The 17,663-nt window shown below is 41.7% G+C and overlaps 1 protein-coding gene across 4 annotated transcripts in view; it reads right to left on the bottom strand.

Moving 5' to 3' along the window:
• cemip (cell migration inducing hyaluronidase 1) overlaps positions 1–17,663 on the bottom strand; it is a 158,979-nt gene that overhangs the window by 51,352 nt on the left and 89,964 nt on the right. For all 4 annotated transcript variants that reach the window (XM_084923324.1, XM_084923315.1, XM_084923333.1 and 1 more), the window contains exons 9-11: positions 16,870–16,991; positions 11,305–11,452; positions 6,812–7,003 (exon numbers count right to left, since the gene is read on the bottom strand). In XM_084923324.1, the coding sequence (XP_084779450.1) occupies positions 6,812–7,003; positions 11,305–11,452; positions 16,870–16,991 (462 nt within the window). The remainder of the gene's footprint in view (positions 1–6,811; positions 7,004–11,304; positions 11,453–16,869; positions 16,992–17,663) is intronic.

Genomic DNA, 17,663 nt, shown 5'->3' with positions numbered 1-17,663 from the left:
AATTCAAAATAACAATAACAGCATCAACAAAGTGTTAAAACATTTAAAAAGACTAGAATGTAGAAAAACAGCAATTAGTTAATCCTGTGGCTGCAGTAGTTCTTATAAGTTAAAGGCAGGATAAAATAAAAGACCTTTTACAAGTAAGTCTTCCAACCATACAGGCACAAACCCAGGTGTTTGCTTTAATGGCCTCTCTCTGAATTTTGTTCAGCAACAAGGTTAAAAATGGTAGATGGCCTGTATTCGTATAGCGCTTTACTTAGTCTCTATGGACCCCAAAGCGCTTTACACTACATTCAGTCATTCACACACACTGGTGATGGCAGCCACAGATACACTGACAGAGGGGCGCACTGACAGAGGCAAGGCTGGGCCCTCTGACCACCACCAGTAGGCAACGGGTGAAGTGTCTTGCCCACGGACACAACGACCGAGACTGTCAGAGCCGGGGCTCGAACCGGCAACCTTCTGATTACAAGATGAACTGCCAACTCTTGAGCCACGATTGCCCCAAAAAGACTTTGTCTGCAGGTTACACCTTGACCAGTTCCCCAACATTCAAGAAGAAAATTCTCTGATTATGGCTTTGGGAATACCAGCACAAGTCACTATGCTGACTGATTCTTTGGGGGAAAAGGCAGGAGACCATTCTGCTTATCCAAGATGGACTCAGTCACTGTGACATCATCTATGAGTTTGGGGCATTTTTGATCAATGCCACCATGATAGTGTTTTTGAGTCAAAATTTATTTGGAAGCCCATTTATGCTCTGACATGTAATCACTGTAATATTACTTGTCAGATAGGTACCTGCTGAAGGGACCAACAGCAGGTAAAAAACAACAACAAAGTGTTTCTGAATTCTGCAATCGTTCTAAAACCCCAGAAGCGTCCCCCACACCTACAGTCACACTGGGCCTCATAGGCAAGCTGCAGTATTATGTTTTTTTGTAATTAAAATAAAGCCTTGGAAGGACCATTTATACCTCAGTAAAAAAGCAGTGAAGGAAAAAGCAAAAATGATCCCATGAAAAGCAGTGAGAAGTAGAAAGGACAACAAAATCAGAGTAAGTGGAAGACGGCTCTTAGAAACGATAACAGTTCTCGTCTGCCCTCCTCCACATACATATCCTCAACAACACAAATGTGCTGATTAGAAAAACTGAAGCCAAGCCAGGAAAAAAACTGTCAAAGAAATATTCAAGTGTGAAATCTGAGAGAGTGAGGATCATACACCCACACATGCTTAATCTCTTTTCTCCACCTACTCCCTCCACCAGAGCAGCCAGAGCTTAAAAAGTACAAAAGAACATTTTCATTCTGCTTTCATTCTGATTTAAAACATCAACAGCCCAGACTTAAAGGTTTCAGATCCCTGTTCTTTACAATGCAAACAAAAGAAGAGTTACTGAATGCTGCAAATTCTTCTGCATTACAAAGAGGTTTCACCTGTATTTGCTCAATAAAAAGCAATACATTGTTTTAAGTTGGTTACCTGCAGCAGTACCGTATACTTCTTTGCGATCCCTTTGACGCTGTTGACTCCCAGATAGCACTTTGCACACTTTAGCCTAGTGACTGGTGATTGATAGGGGTCACTGCAGCAGCATTCAGTGACTACTCACAATTAATCGTTTGCAGTTAGGACAGTCAGGAACTGTTCCCCTGAAGGAAAACAAGCCTCTTACCCCACTGGGAGAAACGCCAGTGTACAGGTCAATCGCCCCATCTCTCACCGAGGCAATTCCATACTGGTAAAAGTCCAGCCCTTCTCCAGGAGACTGGTTTTTGAGTCCAAGAGATCCACTGAAGTGAGCACAACGTTAACTCGTATCGTTCAACATCAGACACCAACTGGGGCTCTTACGTCACCAGAGCGATGAGTTGTGAGGAAGTTGTAGATTTGACCTCTGACTGCACACTGGACCTGACTCCTACAACACCTCCTCCAGGTGATGAGCCAATGAGAGGGCTGCACCTCATAGACTTAGGCCTGTGAGCTCAGAACTGGCTCCATGGTGGGGCCCTGTTAATCTTGTCCTGGGCACTATAGTGTGGTCATGGACTCAACTGAAGCTACCAGGGGCAAAAGCCCCCTACAACATATCTCCTGGGATCACTGGGACACACAAACCCTTCCACCATGACTCAAGGAGGCATAATCAATATGCCTGTTAGAACTGTCAAATGTTCAAATGATTGAAGTCATACTGATAAATAGCCTCAGGCTGTCTCGCTCTCTTTCTCATCTATCTCCCAGCTCTCTGCTGGGACAACAAAAACAACACTCTTCCTGTTTGTGTATAACCTCAAGGGTGGAGGACAAACTCGATTATCAGCGTGTGTTCAAAAATAGTGCTGCAAAGTGGCACGTGAGCAGGAATTAATGTAACAGATTATAGTCGTGCTGAGAGTGACAAGAGCTCTGAGGAAAAGCCTCGGGCTGGTAAAAGCAGGGCTTTCACTTAGCAAAATAACAAGTGATGTCAGGGACCTAAGGAAAAAAGAGAGCGCTACTAGGTCTGATATCTTTATGCAGCCACGCAGAAAAGAAATTCCAGCAGCTTCAGTGGAGACTTGAAAATAAATCTGTTAATACTGAAATGCAAACTTATTTTTTGGTGTGTGAATTAGTGTCAGGAATTGACAGGTAGGGAAGAAGATGCCATGCCAGTTTTAGCTTCTGCAAGCACCAGGGGCTTTTCCAAGGGACAAACAGGAGGGCTGACAAAGCTGACCTGAAGAGCTATAGCATGTGAATGCAGCGAGACAGAAAGAAAAACAGTCTGGAAGTGAATGTTTTCATATCAGTATGCATGATGGTATCCAAGTGTGTGTGTGCCAACATGAATGGGCTCAGTCAAGAACATACAGTCCTCCAGGATACAGGCTAAGACTTTTCCTTGGCCCTGAGTCAGACCAAACACCTTCCACCAACTCCCACACACTGCTATAGGCTGTCTCCACCTGGCCTCTATCACACTGCATATTTAGAAATACACATACATACCCACAGAGGATGTGTTACCATCCTTTCACTTGGCTTACATTCATTTCCTGATATCTTTTTCTAACTCTAGTTCCCTAGTGATGAACTATCCTTACTCTGGCAAGTCTTGATTTAATGATTTAAGCAATATGGAACTGTCCTCTATAAGGGAGGCAAGTCCTCACAATGTGGCAAATACACAATTGTCATGACAGGAGTCCTAGATAAATAAATACATACAATAAAAAAACAAAACAATAAATAGCAACTTCAGTGCTTCAATAAAATGTCTTTACATGCTGTGGGTAAAAAACAGTTGATCTGTGCTAGCAGGTAAGTTAACATCAGAGAAAGTGAAGCCTGTGTGACCAAATGGACATTTGTGCATTAGGTTAAAACTATTGTGATGTGCATCAGCGAGACAGGACATTTAATTGGTGAAGCAAACTTCTTTTGGCTAACGTTAGCCTGATGGATCACAGGCCAGCTAATGTATCTAGGCTGGCTACGTTGTCTATACTCTGCATGATGATCTTGTAACTTGGCTGGCCATCAGAAGATTCACAGTATATAACCACATAGAGTTATACCTAACAATGACATCATCCGAGTGACTTTGTGAAGAAGTCCAGATGAACAGAAGTAGCTTTTTGGAATTTCCTTACCTGTATGATCGAACATGTATCGAGACATTTTAACAGTAACAGTTAGTTGGCTAATCCTAGATTGACTGTTAGTGTTACTGCTACCAAATGCTAAAGTCTAATATGACTTCATGATAATAACTTACCTCTACAATAATCGTCAATATGGAGATAAATTAGCCAGCTAGCTGTAACTTAGCTACAGTGCAAGAATCTTGTGTGCAAGTCAACATTATTGTTGCAAGTGAAGAACAATAGTGCAGGACAGACTCGTGCACATCTTATCATTTTCATTTTGTTTTTGTGGCCAGTGGAGGAAAAAATAGAAACAGAATGCTGACTGCAGTTTACCTAATGACTAGGTGTGACATGAATTATGCTAAATTATGGTTCAGTGGGAACAGTAAACTGGCACTTGGCAGTCTGAAAGCATTCGTTGCCAGCTCAGGGTGTGTAGTGTACAAACTGGTCTGAGGGTCACTCTTGCTTGTGCTGTTGTTGCGCCACCAGTTAAATGTGACAAGTGACAACAACAGTTCCTAAAAGCTTTATATTGTTAGAGCACCAAAAATAATTATTAGTTGATAAAATGATGCCACAGGATCACACCTGCCATAATGCCATTGGGTTCTCAGACCACACCTGAATCAGTTGTGCTAAGTCACTTCAAAAGAAACACCTTCTGATGGTAAAATGTTCACATTGCACACTCCAATTGCTTTTGCTTTGAGATAAACCTGCATTAATGCACACAGCAGACACAAAAGTGTGTGTGTATCTAAAGTGCGAAAGAAGCTGCCTCAGTGTGTTAAAGCTGACCAGACTGCCTTGCAGTTACGAGAAATTGATTGAGGGTCCCTCACCTTATCCTTCAGTGATAAGTTTCCACTGGGCTCAGCCTTTTTTCATTAGGTTAGCTTCTTTCTTGTGGCTACAGCTCTCACGTTTCACCTTGTGGTACATTTGGCAGCTTTTTAAGTCTTTTAGTGCCATAAAAGTAAACGTAGTAACTTAGCAACACACCTGTCTTGATGCATTCTCAATCAATCCAGGTAAGTAAATCTCCAAAAGTTGATTCTGTTCATCTGAAAACGCTACGTCCAGATGAACAGAATCAACTTTTGGAGAGTTAGCAACACACTTGGTTTTATTTTTCAATGTAGAATCAGTTCTGTCAAATAAAAAGAAGATGTGTGTTTATGACTAATGGTGAATGTTTACTTGGTACAAACTCTTTCAGCCATTCACACAAACACATTTTTCTCAGCGTAGGTGCTTTCTATCGAGCATCCACACTCTGATAAACACATCAGGAGCACCTCAGCATCAGTGCCCAGGGATTCTCCTGTAACACATTACAGTTCCTGAATTCAGACATTTCAGGTGAATGTCTGAATTGTTCAAAGTACAACTTCCAGGCGGTTTCCCATCTAAATTACACAAAATGGGTTTAATTAATGATGCTTAATGCTGCAAATTTAAGATAGAAAGAGGCACCTATGTGCATGCATTATGGGAGTCTTCCAAAGTTTTTGGATTATATTATATATATTATATGAGAGATGTTTTGGATTATATGAGCCAATGGCTAAAGAATGATTTGCCCAGGTCATCAAGACTGTGCCTCCTTGGGAACAGTCTAAAAGTATGTAATGGGAGAACTGATGGTGGGCTTAGTGACTTGTACCAGACTGACTCTCAGTTAGTGGAAAAATTCTAACATTCAGACACTAAAAATGTTGACTGAACAAATGATGAACACTGACTGTGACCATGGAAGAATCTGTGACTTCATATCCAAAGACAAAGTGGAAACATAACTTCATGTGAACCAGATAGTGTATACTGGATATCTGACAAATGAATATTACCCAGTAACTTAGTATTGGGTCAAATTTCCTTGCACTCTATGTCAGTGTCTTTAAACTGCCTTGTTATGTGTTAATGTTTTTATGTCTAATTCAGTCAAATCTGAATGATTAAAATGTTTTGTGTGAGTCTCAGTCTTAATCTTAGTGGGTCAATGACCACTTCCTAAGGGACAAGCCCCACTAGTTAAAATACCTGGGACTCTCAGCATTTGGTTTTAGAACTGAAAATGTCTCTTGGATGAGAGGTGAAAGATCTTCAGATAATTTAAAGAAGTCCAGCTGCCTTCTTACAAGCTCTTAAGATTAAATTTCATGTAGATGCTTCTAGAAGGATTTTTAGATTCTGTGAGGGCAACAGTATAATCATAAAACTACGGAGCCCCGGAGGGGACATGGGAGAAAAAAAAATTAAGACGGACTTTTGCGAGATCTCGCAAAACTAACTCGGGATCTCGCAAAAGTTTTGCGAGATCTCGCAAAACAAACTCGGGATCTCGCAAAAGTTTTGCGAGATCTCGCAAAAGTTTAGACCGCATTCTTCCCGTTAGCTCGAGACCTACTACAGCCGGGAGGAACACCGCTTTCCCGGCACATCGTGCCTCGACCTCCCGGTCGGCTTTGAGCCGGCGTCCGAAGAATGCGGCTAAAACTTTTGCGAGATCTCGCAAAAGTTTTGCGAGATCCCGAGTTTGTTTTGCGAGAGCTCGCAAAAGTTTTGCGAGATCCCGAGTTTGTTTTGCGAGAGCTCGCAAAAGTTTTGCGAGATCCCGAGTTAGTTTTGCGAGATCTCGCAAAAGTCCGTCTTAATTTTTTTTTTCTCCCATGTCCCCTGCGGGGCTCCGTATAAAACGCCTTGGACACATACTCTATTAATACAGGCGTCTGTTCTAATACACTTTTAGTTAATCATTTAATGAAACTGAAGCAGAGTTGTCATTCAGAAAAATGAAAAATATTCAGTGTTCACCACTAAACTAATCTGACTCTGGATACAATCAAAGAATGGCATTCCAGTTTCTTCAGAGGTAATGACAGCTTACATTTTTAAATTAGTTTCACTCGTTTCAAGGCAGTGGGACTCGAGCCATGACGTACTTTTTAGTCAGTGGTTACTTCAAAAATTCTGAAAGCAAGAACAGTACTAGTAACAGCTACAACTCTTTTTCAAAGACCTGTCTAGGACACTATGTGCCACAACTCTGAGTGAAAGCTGACATTTGACTGTGGTGCAAAATTACCAGCAGCATAAATTCCCGTCCTTGCAGCCTAGAACTGCAGCACACTGTCAGCTGCTGCACTCTTACCTCTGACCTTCAACTGGTTGGATGCGCAGGTCGGACAGGGCAACAGTGTAAACTCTTCAGCCTGGTGCATTGAGTAGTCTGTACTGGCCACCACCACCCGATCCCCAGGCCCCCAGCCTGCAGGGTGGTCAGCCAGCTCCAGGATGCTGCTGTTTGACATCATGTCGATGGAAACAGAGGCCTGTGGACGAACTACAGGGCGAGATGGAAAGAGTTAGGACAAAAAATGCAGCAACGCTGACACACCCATAATGGTATGCAATAAATATAGTCCTCACAACAATTGTGTTAGCCAAGTTTGTCAATCATCACAGCAATCAGGAAAAAAAGAGAAAACTTTCAGAAAACTTGACCTCTGACCTCTAGCCTTGAGGTCTAGGTTACTGAGATTGATTCCTTATGGAGTTACCGCATTCAAAAGAATTTCATAAAACTTGAACTCTGACCTTCAGAATCAGCATACTTTATAAATCCCTGAGGAAATTATGTGGGTTACAGTTGCTCCAATACAGTAACAGAAACAGACTATTTAGCAACACAATATGTTACAGATTTACAAATTTAAGAAATAGCACAATATATACAAATCACTCAATAATAAATATCAAGGACTGACAGATGTGATTATAATATTGACAGGAATATTACTGAGTAGAAAAGTGTTTGTGCAAAAAGGGTGCAACTATTGCAGTGTTTACAGTGTGTTAGATGGAGGAGATGTACAGGTAGAAGGCCACGCGCAGGAATGATCTCCTGTGTTGTTCAGTGGTGATTTTTGGTCTCTCACTGAACAGTCGCTGAGATTAGAACTAAGCTGAGGTTTCTAGCAGATACACCTGTGGTATCAGTTTCAAAGTCCTGTGTTGCTCTGTTCTCGAGTTATCGCATTCACAAACTTTGGCATCCACACCGCCTCTGCCCGCTCAGCAGGATGATGACAAAACCCCATCGGCCTTTAACTGCTAAAAACTGTATATGTGAAGGTGAAGCTGAGGCTCTTATGTAACTCCTTGAATTCTGAAATGCCTCAGAAATACTTCTACCACGACCAATTTAATCATCATTCCCTGTCCTCACACTTTGACAATGAAATGTTCTCACACTGGAGGTCTACAGCTGGGCTCCTGTTAGGAAAGGGATTTGTTCTGATAGGTGGCAACATTAAAGATTTCACATTATATTGTCACCTGGCAATTAATTCACAATACATCTGAGGGGACGTCAACGAGTAACGCAATGCCATGAGCAGTGTAACAAATTACTCTCTACACAGAGTCAGTGCCTATTTCCTGATGAACAAACTAACTAGAGGCTGCAGCGTGTTGTGTGCTCTGCTGAGAAGGTGATTGGCTGCAGACTCCCATCTCTGCAGGACCTGTACAGCTCCAGGACACTGGGGCGTGCAGCTCGGATCACAGCTGACCCTTCTCACCCTGGACACAGTCTGTTTGACCTGCTCCCCTCAGGCAGGAGGCTCCGGTCCATTCGCACCAGAACCTCTCGCCATAAGAACAGTTTCTTCCCCTCTGCTGTTGGACTCATGAACAATAACCATATGACTGTTCCCACCACTAACATGTATATATCTATCTGCTTAGCACTTTTAAATTAAATTTTATGTTTATTTAAGTGTTTGTTTTACAGTATGTTTCGCACTCAGTACCAAAGCAATTTCCTAATGTTGTAAACCTGCTCAACATTTGGCAATAAAACCCTTTCTGATTCTGATTCTGACACTTATGCTCACACATGGACCCTGTATAGACACCTTATAAATGTCCCTGAAGGCTGATGATATGGTTTTACAGACAAGGTCAAACTGATGGTAGAAAGTGTAAATTCAGCAGTAATCTTTATCCAGATCTTTTGTCAAATAACTTAAAATGTTGATGGAAGTGAGGCTGTGGTAAGAAGGACCCGGCACTCGGGAGAACAGTGTTTTGATTTACACGCAGCTTTTCCGCTGCCCTCTTCACACACACCACACAGCTCTCTCCACCAGGACCTGGCCGCTACCTAAACAGGGAAGGAGCGGTTGGCGTGATGGCTGACAGCTGTGCCAGTCGGCCTCCTCTGGCACTGCCCCCATGAACATACTGCTCCACCCCTTCCCTGCAGCTGAGCCACAAACCACACGCCGCCACTGGCACACCAGGTATGATGGAAGAAGTGACGGAGGTCAAAAATGCTTTTTGCAGCAGGCTGTAAACATGGCTTTCACTGGTGTAAGTTTGGGCATTTTGAAATAGGAGTCTGTGAGGACTAAAACACTTTCTGAACCAACCTTAAGAGTCCATTTTATTATTATTAATCCTTTATTTATCCAGGTAAAAAATCTCATTGAGATTAAAAATCTCATTTCCAAGAGAGACCTGGCATCATGGCAACAAAAGTCACATACCACATAGGTATATAACATTTAAAACGAATACAATATCCCATACAAACATGTGTAAAATATACAATAACAGATCAAATTAAGAGTACATTAAAAACAATCACACTGAGTAAAAGAGCTGTTCTCTCGTTCCTTTAAGACAGACTTAAACTCTCCCAAGGTAACCAATTCTGATAATTTCAGTTCCTTCTGCAGATTATTCCAGGAAGCAGGGGCAGCGTATTTAAAAGCCTTTTTCCCCATTAGAAGAACTGCAGATTTTGGACGTTCTGTGTTAGCTTTTCCAGCCCTGCACGTCCCTGCTTGTAATGGGTGTAAATGGACTGGTTCTAATATTGTGATTTTTAGCTGAGAAACAACTGAGTCTTTAAAGTTATGAAAGCACTTATTAACCAGAATAAATCTTTTCCTGAGATCACATCCTCAGCTCAGAGAAAAGCCAAGCAGACGCTTTCGTAGAATGACAGCTAGCCTACAACTGTAGTTTAATGCGTTGTGGGAGCGTGTTTGCGGGGTCAATCACAGAGTGTATAGAGTGCTTGTAGCCACTGTCAACCTTGACAAAAGACAACACTCGAAAGCCCATCTCTATATAACAAAAATATAGGGACAAGTCCAGACAAAGGACTGTAAATCTCTGCACAGATGGAGCTCCGTGCATTCCAACCATAGCAGCCCGCCCCCACAGAACATGTTCTCTGAAGCACAACAAGATTGTATATATGTATGTAGACTCAGTGGCCACTGTATTCAGCTGCTCATTAACGCAAAGATGTGATGAGCCAATCACACGACTGCAACTCAATGTGACATGTAGACGTGGTCAGCAGCCCTGTTGAAGTTCAAATAGACCATCAGAATGGGGATGAAAGGTGATGATGACTTTAAATGTGGCTTGTTTGTTGGTGCCAGATGGGCTGGCCTGAGTATTTCAGAATCTGTTGATCTACTGGGATTTTCCTGCACAGCGAGTTCTCTTGTTGATAAAGAATGGTCTAAAACAATAAAAATATGCAGCTAGCCACAGTTGTTTCAGTGAAATGAGACATCGCAGAGGTCTGAGCAGAACGGCCAGAATGACTCAAGCTGTTAGCAACAAAACTTTAGCTCAAATGACCACTTGTTACAACCAAGGTATGCACAAGGGCTCTAAACATAATATGTTGATGTTCTCTTTACTGACCGCACTGGGTGCTACGCCTGTAAACAAAAAGGGGAAACTGGGGCTACAGCTTGCATGGGTAGCAAAATTGAACAACATAACATTGTGAGTTTAAATTTCTGTTGCCATATTCAGAAGGCATGCTCTGAACTTAGCATAATCCACATGAAAGCAGGGTTATTACAAATTCATAGAGCTGATGGTGGTGTAATGGTATAGGGAATATTTTCTTGGCAGACTTTGGACCCCTTAGTACCAAGTGACCATCATCAGTGCCAAAGCCTACCTGGGTATTGTTTCTCACCCTCCCCTTACAACAACAGTATACCCATCTTCTGATTGCTGCTTCCAGAATGATGATGTGTCCTGTCACAAAACTTAAATCACCTGAAACTGGTTTCTTGAACATGACATAAACAATTTTAAACTGTATCTTTGTAGCTAGAAGTCTGTCACAAAAATATATAGTTTGTTCAAATCTATTTTGTTGAATCTGCAAAAGATGCAAAGGCAATGTAGTCTGACAGGAATAAAGTATTTCTATACCAACAACGTGATTCCAAAGAGCTATTACCCCAAAAAGTGGCATATCTCAGCCTGGTCTGCAGTGCATCCTTAAAATGAAGGAAGATGAAAAACAAAAGACAAAGCAGGCCTAAAACTACCTACAGATGATCAATACCTGAAATTTGTGCTCTTAAGAAATAAGAAAAGACCTGATGCAGGACCTGCGAGCTATGTCTGGACCATCAGTTTATCAAAGCCTCGTCAGAAATTATGTCAGTGGCTGTCAAGAAGCCATTCTTAAGGAAGGGAAACAGGACAAAAATGCAGGGGTATGGTGCACTGTGAGAAAAAGTCTACGAGTGGAAAATATATACTCGTGCGACGCTTAAAGGTATAAACACAATATACACAGTCAAATGATTATACCTAGTTTTCCACAGAGGAAGCGGACCCTGTAGTTGTGACACAGGCCGTGAGTCTGGTCTTTGTTGAGACAGACAAAGCCATAGTCCTTGTCTTTCTTGTGGATCACATCTCCCGTCTGGTTGGATGGAATGCCGTCATGGGTTTCAGCCTGGACAGTGAAAACATGGACAGTGAAAACATGAAAGACACGTGGATAAAAAGTGCTATTTTTACATTTTGCGACACACTGTTGGTTTTATTCCAGCTGTCAACTGTCCTCAAGAGGACCGTCTCAAAATGTTGGGCAATATGCTTGCTCACAGCTTGAGAGAAAAAGACAGAGAAATGTCTGGTGACTTGGCAATAGGACATTTTCTTTTATTGGGTGGCTTCTAAAATTGTTTGTTTTCATAAACTACATCTGAAATTTGTCTACTGGCTGGCTTATGTTATTGGCAAACAGCAGGAATTTCATAAAGGCCTCCAGCATACAGGGTTAGTCCTCAGTGTTCCACGGCTTCCCAATCTGTCTAGACACAAAGACTTACTTGGGCAGAGTCCTACACACATTTTTTGGAACTCTAACCTTCATTCATTTTCAAACAGCTGTCACAGAAAGAATAGCATGCACCTTACTTAATTATTTTAGCCTACTGATAAGGTACTGGGGCCTAACAGCAATGCTGGGGAAAGTGGTGCAGCAGCATGGAACAACACAGCGGAAAGACCAGCGTAGCACAAATTGCCAACTCTCCTTGTTTTCATATGCGGTTTCAGTTATTTGATGATAATCTATAAATTTATGTGGTAACCTTTTCTTGACCGTTTCAATTGCTGTAAATCCCTGCTTCTGATGAAACTTTCCAACAGGGGCAATAATAAAACTGTGACCTCTTAAACTCAGCAAACTGTGCTGTGACCACTAAAGTGAAAGCCAAAGCGAGAGGAAAGTATAGACATTTAGCATCTGGCACTGAGCCTCTTCACATACCTTCAGGATGTGTCAGATAATCCAAAACAAATTTGACCCAAATTACATAACATACTGGAAGAACACCACTTGGCTGCTAAAACTAGAGATCCTGCTGTTTTAGAATGAGAACAGCAAACTTAGGAAAACAGACTTTGTCATTTTTTCCAGTGAACCTGTTCAGAGGCACGCGAGCTCTCTAAATCTTCATCATTTAAAGCCCCTCATAAGAAAGAAAGCCAGAAAAACTAAAACAGTTTTTTTTTTTTTTTGATGAACGTGTTCAGTTCAGCAAAGGAACAAAAGAGACACAAGGGAACTGGTAGTATGGGTGTTGGAATCAGCATGCCAGAACTGCAGGCCTGGCATCACATGGAAAGCTAACAGCTGGAGGTGGCTGTGACATGTCCCAGCAGTACACTCATGTTACAGGCATGTTTGACTGAGGACAGATCTGTTCATCCAACTGGCCAAAGACAACTGCTCACAGGAGCAGCCTCAGCTGACCCCGGTGTAGTGACTCTTCACTGAGACACTTTTAACCTGACTTTAGCATTGCTAGAAGTGCAAAGGTTTTTAGGCTATCCTCCAGGGGGCAATTTACTAGCATGGTTTTATTTTAGTCACAAAATCAGGCTTCATCTATTATTGAAATGAAACTTGCCATTATATTTGAAAGGTTACAGTTTGTGGCACATCCAGTGAGGAGGTTGATTTCCTTTTGCAGTGTTTTAAGTGTAACAGAGTTATTTTTATGTCTTACTTTGATGTAGTATTAGAGAAAGATTTTATTTTAAATTTCCCTTGTATTTTATCCATAGAATCCAAAGTTTTTTTGGACAATAAAGACTTGTTTTTCAGTGGAAAGCCTTAAAAAGAAAACCCCTGGGCTTAGGGGGCTAATGATGCAGGTCAGAGTCAGAGAGACTTTATTTATCCCCAAGGGGAAATTAAGATAGATACCTAGACCATACATGCAATACACAAACATCACATTGGGGAGACAGGTCAGGCTAGGTCGACTGCAACCCGGAACCAAACAAGGAATGTCCACGTGCTGCTTCATAACATGGAAAAGTCACATGACATGCAGGTTAAGGATACATGTAAAGATCAGCAAGCAGCAGTATGGCTCCACGCCACTACTACTACTAGACGTTTACTTTGAGAGTGCTGATGCAGAAGTGTAGAGAAGGTCAGAAGGAGTTAAAGCAGTTGCACTGTGTCTTGTGGATCGAGAGAAAGCTTATGGTATTGTGCTCAGAGAGAAACTTTTGTACTGCATAAGGGAGTCAGAAGTGGCACAAAAGTATGTGAGGGTGGTGCAGGACAGTCAGACACTTTTAAGGCGTGCAAAAGGAGTGACAGATGACTTCAAGGTGAGGAGGGGATCATATCAGGAATCAGCTGCGATCCCCTTCCTGTTTGCAATACTGATGGAGAGGCTGACAGATGAGGTCAGGCTGGAGTCTCCGTAGGTTGCGGTGTTTGCAGATGATATTGTGATGTGTAATGAGACTAGGGAGCAAGTGGAGAGGTTGAGATATGCTGTAGGGAGAAGAGGAATGAAACTCAGCCGAAGCGAGACAGATACATGCGTGTGAATGAGAGTGAGGTGTAACAGTGGAAAAGCAAGGGGTAAGAGGTAGTGAAGGTACAGTAGATGAGTTTAAATACATGCCATCCAAAGCAATGGACTGTGCACAAGAGAGATGAAGAAGAGACTGCAGGCAGGGTGGAGTGGGTCGAGATGAGTGTCAGGGGTGATTTGTGACAGAAGGATAGCAGCAAGAGTGAAAGATGGTATCCTTGCTATGATGTCTGGTTTGGAGACAGTAACACTGACAAAAAGACTGGAGGCTGAGCTGGTGGTGGCAGACTTGAATTTGCAAACAATTCCTTTGAGAGTGACCAGGATCGACAAGATTAAAAGCAAGAGGGACAGCTCAAATTGAGCGGTTTGGAGACAAAGTTAGAGACAAGACTGTGATGGTTTGGACTTGTGCAGTGGGATAGTGGATATAATGGGCAAAGGACACTGATGATGGAGCTGCCAGGCAGCGAGAAAAGAGGAACACTTCTGAGAAGTTTAATCGATGTAGTGAAGGAGGAGATGAAGAGGGTTGGCATGACAGAGGAGAATGCCAGCGATTGGATAAGACAGAGGCAGATGATATGCTGTGGTGTCCCCTAAAGGGAGAAGCTAAAAGAAGAAGATCAAGATATGGTACAAGATAATGTCAGGGTTACTGTAAATCATCTAAAGCTTAGTACAAGCTGACAATGAACCTGTATATAAGCAGAATTACTTCTATTGAAGAAAATCGACTGTTCAGTGACAGATCTAAGCTTGTGACCTTGTAAACGTGACAGAGGAAGATGGTTACAGAGAGATGCATAAAATGCCTTTTCAGTCAGTGATGATCTAGTATTATTGGTGAATTATATCAACAGCAACCTGACTGTATAAAATGTATGAAGGTTGCACAGATTTCTACACTTTTTAGGGAATTCAGAAACTGCAGAATAGGACAGCACATTTCTTTGTTTCATTTTGTTTCCTGTGGCCAGCTCTTTGCTCCGATTTTAGAGCCATGAGCAATGCAATTAAAGACCATCCTTAATTCAAACTAAAAGGCTAAACAAATCACAAACTATTACCAGACAACTAAATAAAAGCCTCCTGTTTGTTTTATGGTGATTTACCATGACACCACTCACAGTGTATGATTAACAGCACTGATTCCTCTCAAGGATTCCTCAACAATTAAGAAACTGTCACTCCTGTGACTGTTATTCCTTTTTTTCTTTTCACTTCTCAAGTTAATTTTCTTTCTTGTAGAACTATGATCTAAGTATAACTTGGTAATGTGGAAGATATTCATTAAATCAAATCAGTGAAGTCTTTGCACATTAATGTTGTTTTTTAACAATACTCATGATCACAATGGGCAAACATATACATTAATATTAAAAACCTAAGCACATTTCATTAAATTAAAGGAAGAACAGCAACTCAGAAACAAAGTGGTAGGACCCATAAACTCACAGAGTGGAGTCAGCGGATGCTGAGGTGCATAGTGCACAGAGGTCACCAACTTTCTGCAGAGTCAGTCCCTACAGACATCCAAACGTAGATCCAATGAAAGAAACTCTAAACGATTTAGCGTAACAAGACATTTTGGACAATTTTTATGTTCCCAAATTTGTGGGAACAGCTTTAGGGGTGGGCTCTTCCTGTTCCAACATGACCGGACACCAGTGCACAAAGCAAGGTCCATAAGACATGGATGAGTGAGTTTGGTGTGGAAGAACGTGACTGGCCTGCACAAAGTTCTGACCTCAGCCCAGAAAGTTGATTGTCTTCATGTGGCCATGAAAACAACACCACATCCAGATGAACAGAATCTGATTTGAGGATTTGTTTACCTGATGAGCATGAATCAAGACCTTTGGGATGAATTAGAACGGTGGCTGTGAGCCAGGCCAACATCAGTCTGACCTCACAAATGCACTTTTGGAAGAATGATCGAAAATTCTCCAACACTCACAGACTTTGTGGAAAGCCTCGCAGAAGAGTTGAAGCTATTAAAGATTAATGGTTAACTCTAAGACTAGGATGTTACTCAAGTATGCATGTGAAGGCAGACCAGTGATTTACAATACTAACCACATAATATGCCTTAATATGATTGGTGTGATTGGTGCACAGCTGGGGGTTATATTTCTTGCTGAAGTGAAATTTGCATTAAAAAATAATATCTACACAATAAATGTAAGAAAAACAGCTGCGTGAGGGTATAATACAAAAATATGTTTGGGATCTTCTGCCTGACAGGTGTGTTCACCTGTCACAGAATAAAGAGTTATTATACAGCTTTATATCAACGGTAGGAATGATTTCCAGAAGGATTCTTTACGGCAGCACGGTTGAAGGAGCTGGTATGCTTTAGAAGTGTGGTGTGGAGCAGGTTTGAATGGTTGTCAGAGCAGTTTGTTCAGTGACTCGAAGGAATCAAACCTTCCAAGAAGTTCAGCTTTTGTGAGTGCCTTTCTGAATCATGGCCAACCCACTGAACTGACCACAGGTGGACTCCAATCAGTTTGCAGACGTCGTACAGATGATCAGATGGCTGCAACAGATCACCAGTGGAAGCTGGACGCAATACTTATGCACGTGTTGTATTTCAATTTTTTATTATGTCACATATTATATGTAGAATTTTGACATGAAATATTAATTCAATCCACTTTGGAGGTTGTAACGTGACAAAATGTGGAACGAGTGAATACTTTTTGGATGCACTGCAGTAAAGTTCAGCAAGTTAACATTAACGCACACATCCAAGCATAGATGCAAGGATGGAGTCATTAACACATTAATAGTGAGAACTTTTAATTAGGGACAGTAGTAATATTTTAAATTAAACTTTTAGGAACCAACGTTGGATCGTGAAATACATACTGAATTTATTTCTTAGTATTTTCTGTGAAAGATAAACTCATTTCATTTAGATTCCTGTTTTTCTGGAGCGTATTGATGTTTAATTGCATTGTCTAATGAAAGTGTCATTTATTGTAAGTTAGGTTGTGTTGTTCTCTAAGAATATCTTTACCTGAATGTCCAACGGGCTGCTACATAGGCGGTCTGGATAGGCCTTATGCAGATCAGACAATTTCTCCCAGTCTCCAGATCCCCTTTCATCATCCCTGTCAAACCAGTTTGACCATTCTGCCTCTGTAGACACAAAAAAACACAAACACACACTTCTATATTGGTGGGAAGATGATGTGGTGATGACATCACCAATCAATTACAGCTCAGACAGAATACCCGGTGCCCTGATCCCGAAGGAAATTGGGTTAAGGCTGCTGGCAACCAGCGCCATCTTACCCTTCCAAACGTACATACATTACACAAACATCACATAGGGAAGACGGGTCGGAGATGTAGAACAATGGAAATACACAATATGAGGAAAGATGGGGAGAAAAAAGAACTCCAGCCAGACTGATATTTGTATCAGATCAGATCACATGATTAAGAAAAGAAAAGCTAAAATACAAGTGTTGGTGCATGGTGTAGCTCGGGTGTTAGAACAGGTCACCTACTAACCAGGAGGTTGGTGGTTCGATCCCTGGCTGCTCTGTTCTGCATACCAAATATACTTGGGCACAATACTAACCGCATGTTGCTCTCCAGTGCATTCAGTGGTGTGTGAATGTTAAAAATATTTTCTGTTTTAAGTCAACACAAAGCGGTGTGGGGATCCCCGGGATTTCTCTGGCAGCAGCTGAAGAATGACCATATTCTGCAGGTGCTGCCGTGCAGCGTGCTGACTAGTGTCCTCGCTGAACTCTATTACAACCTTTCACCACTTAATCTTTGCCTCAGCCTTCACTTACTTTC

The sequence above is a fragment of the Perissodus microlepis genome, chromosome 1 (genome assembly GCF_051167445.1).
Source record: "Perissodus microlepis isolate ML-2025 ecotype Zambia chromosome 1, ASM5116744v1, whole genome shotgun sequence".
Lineage (NCBI taxonomy): Eukaryota > Metazoa > Chordata > Actinopteri > Cichliformes > Cichlidae > Perissodus > Perissodus microlepis.
Note: the sequence above shows the minus strand (reverse complement) of the source record. Positions and strands in the feature narration are given on the sequence as shown.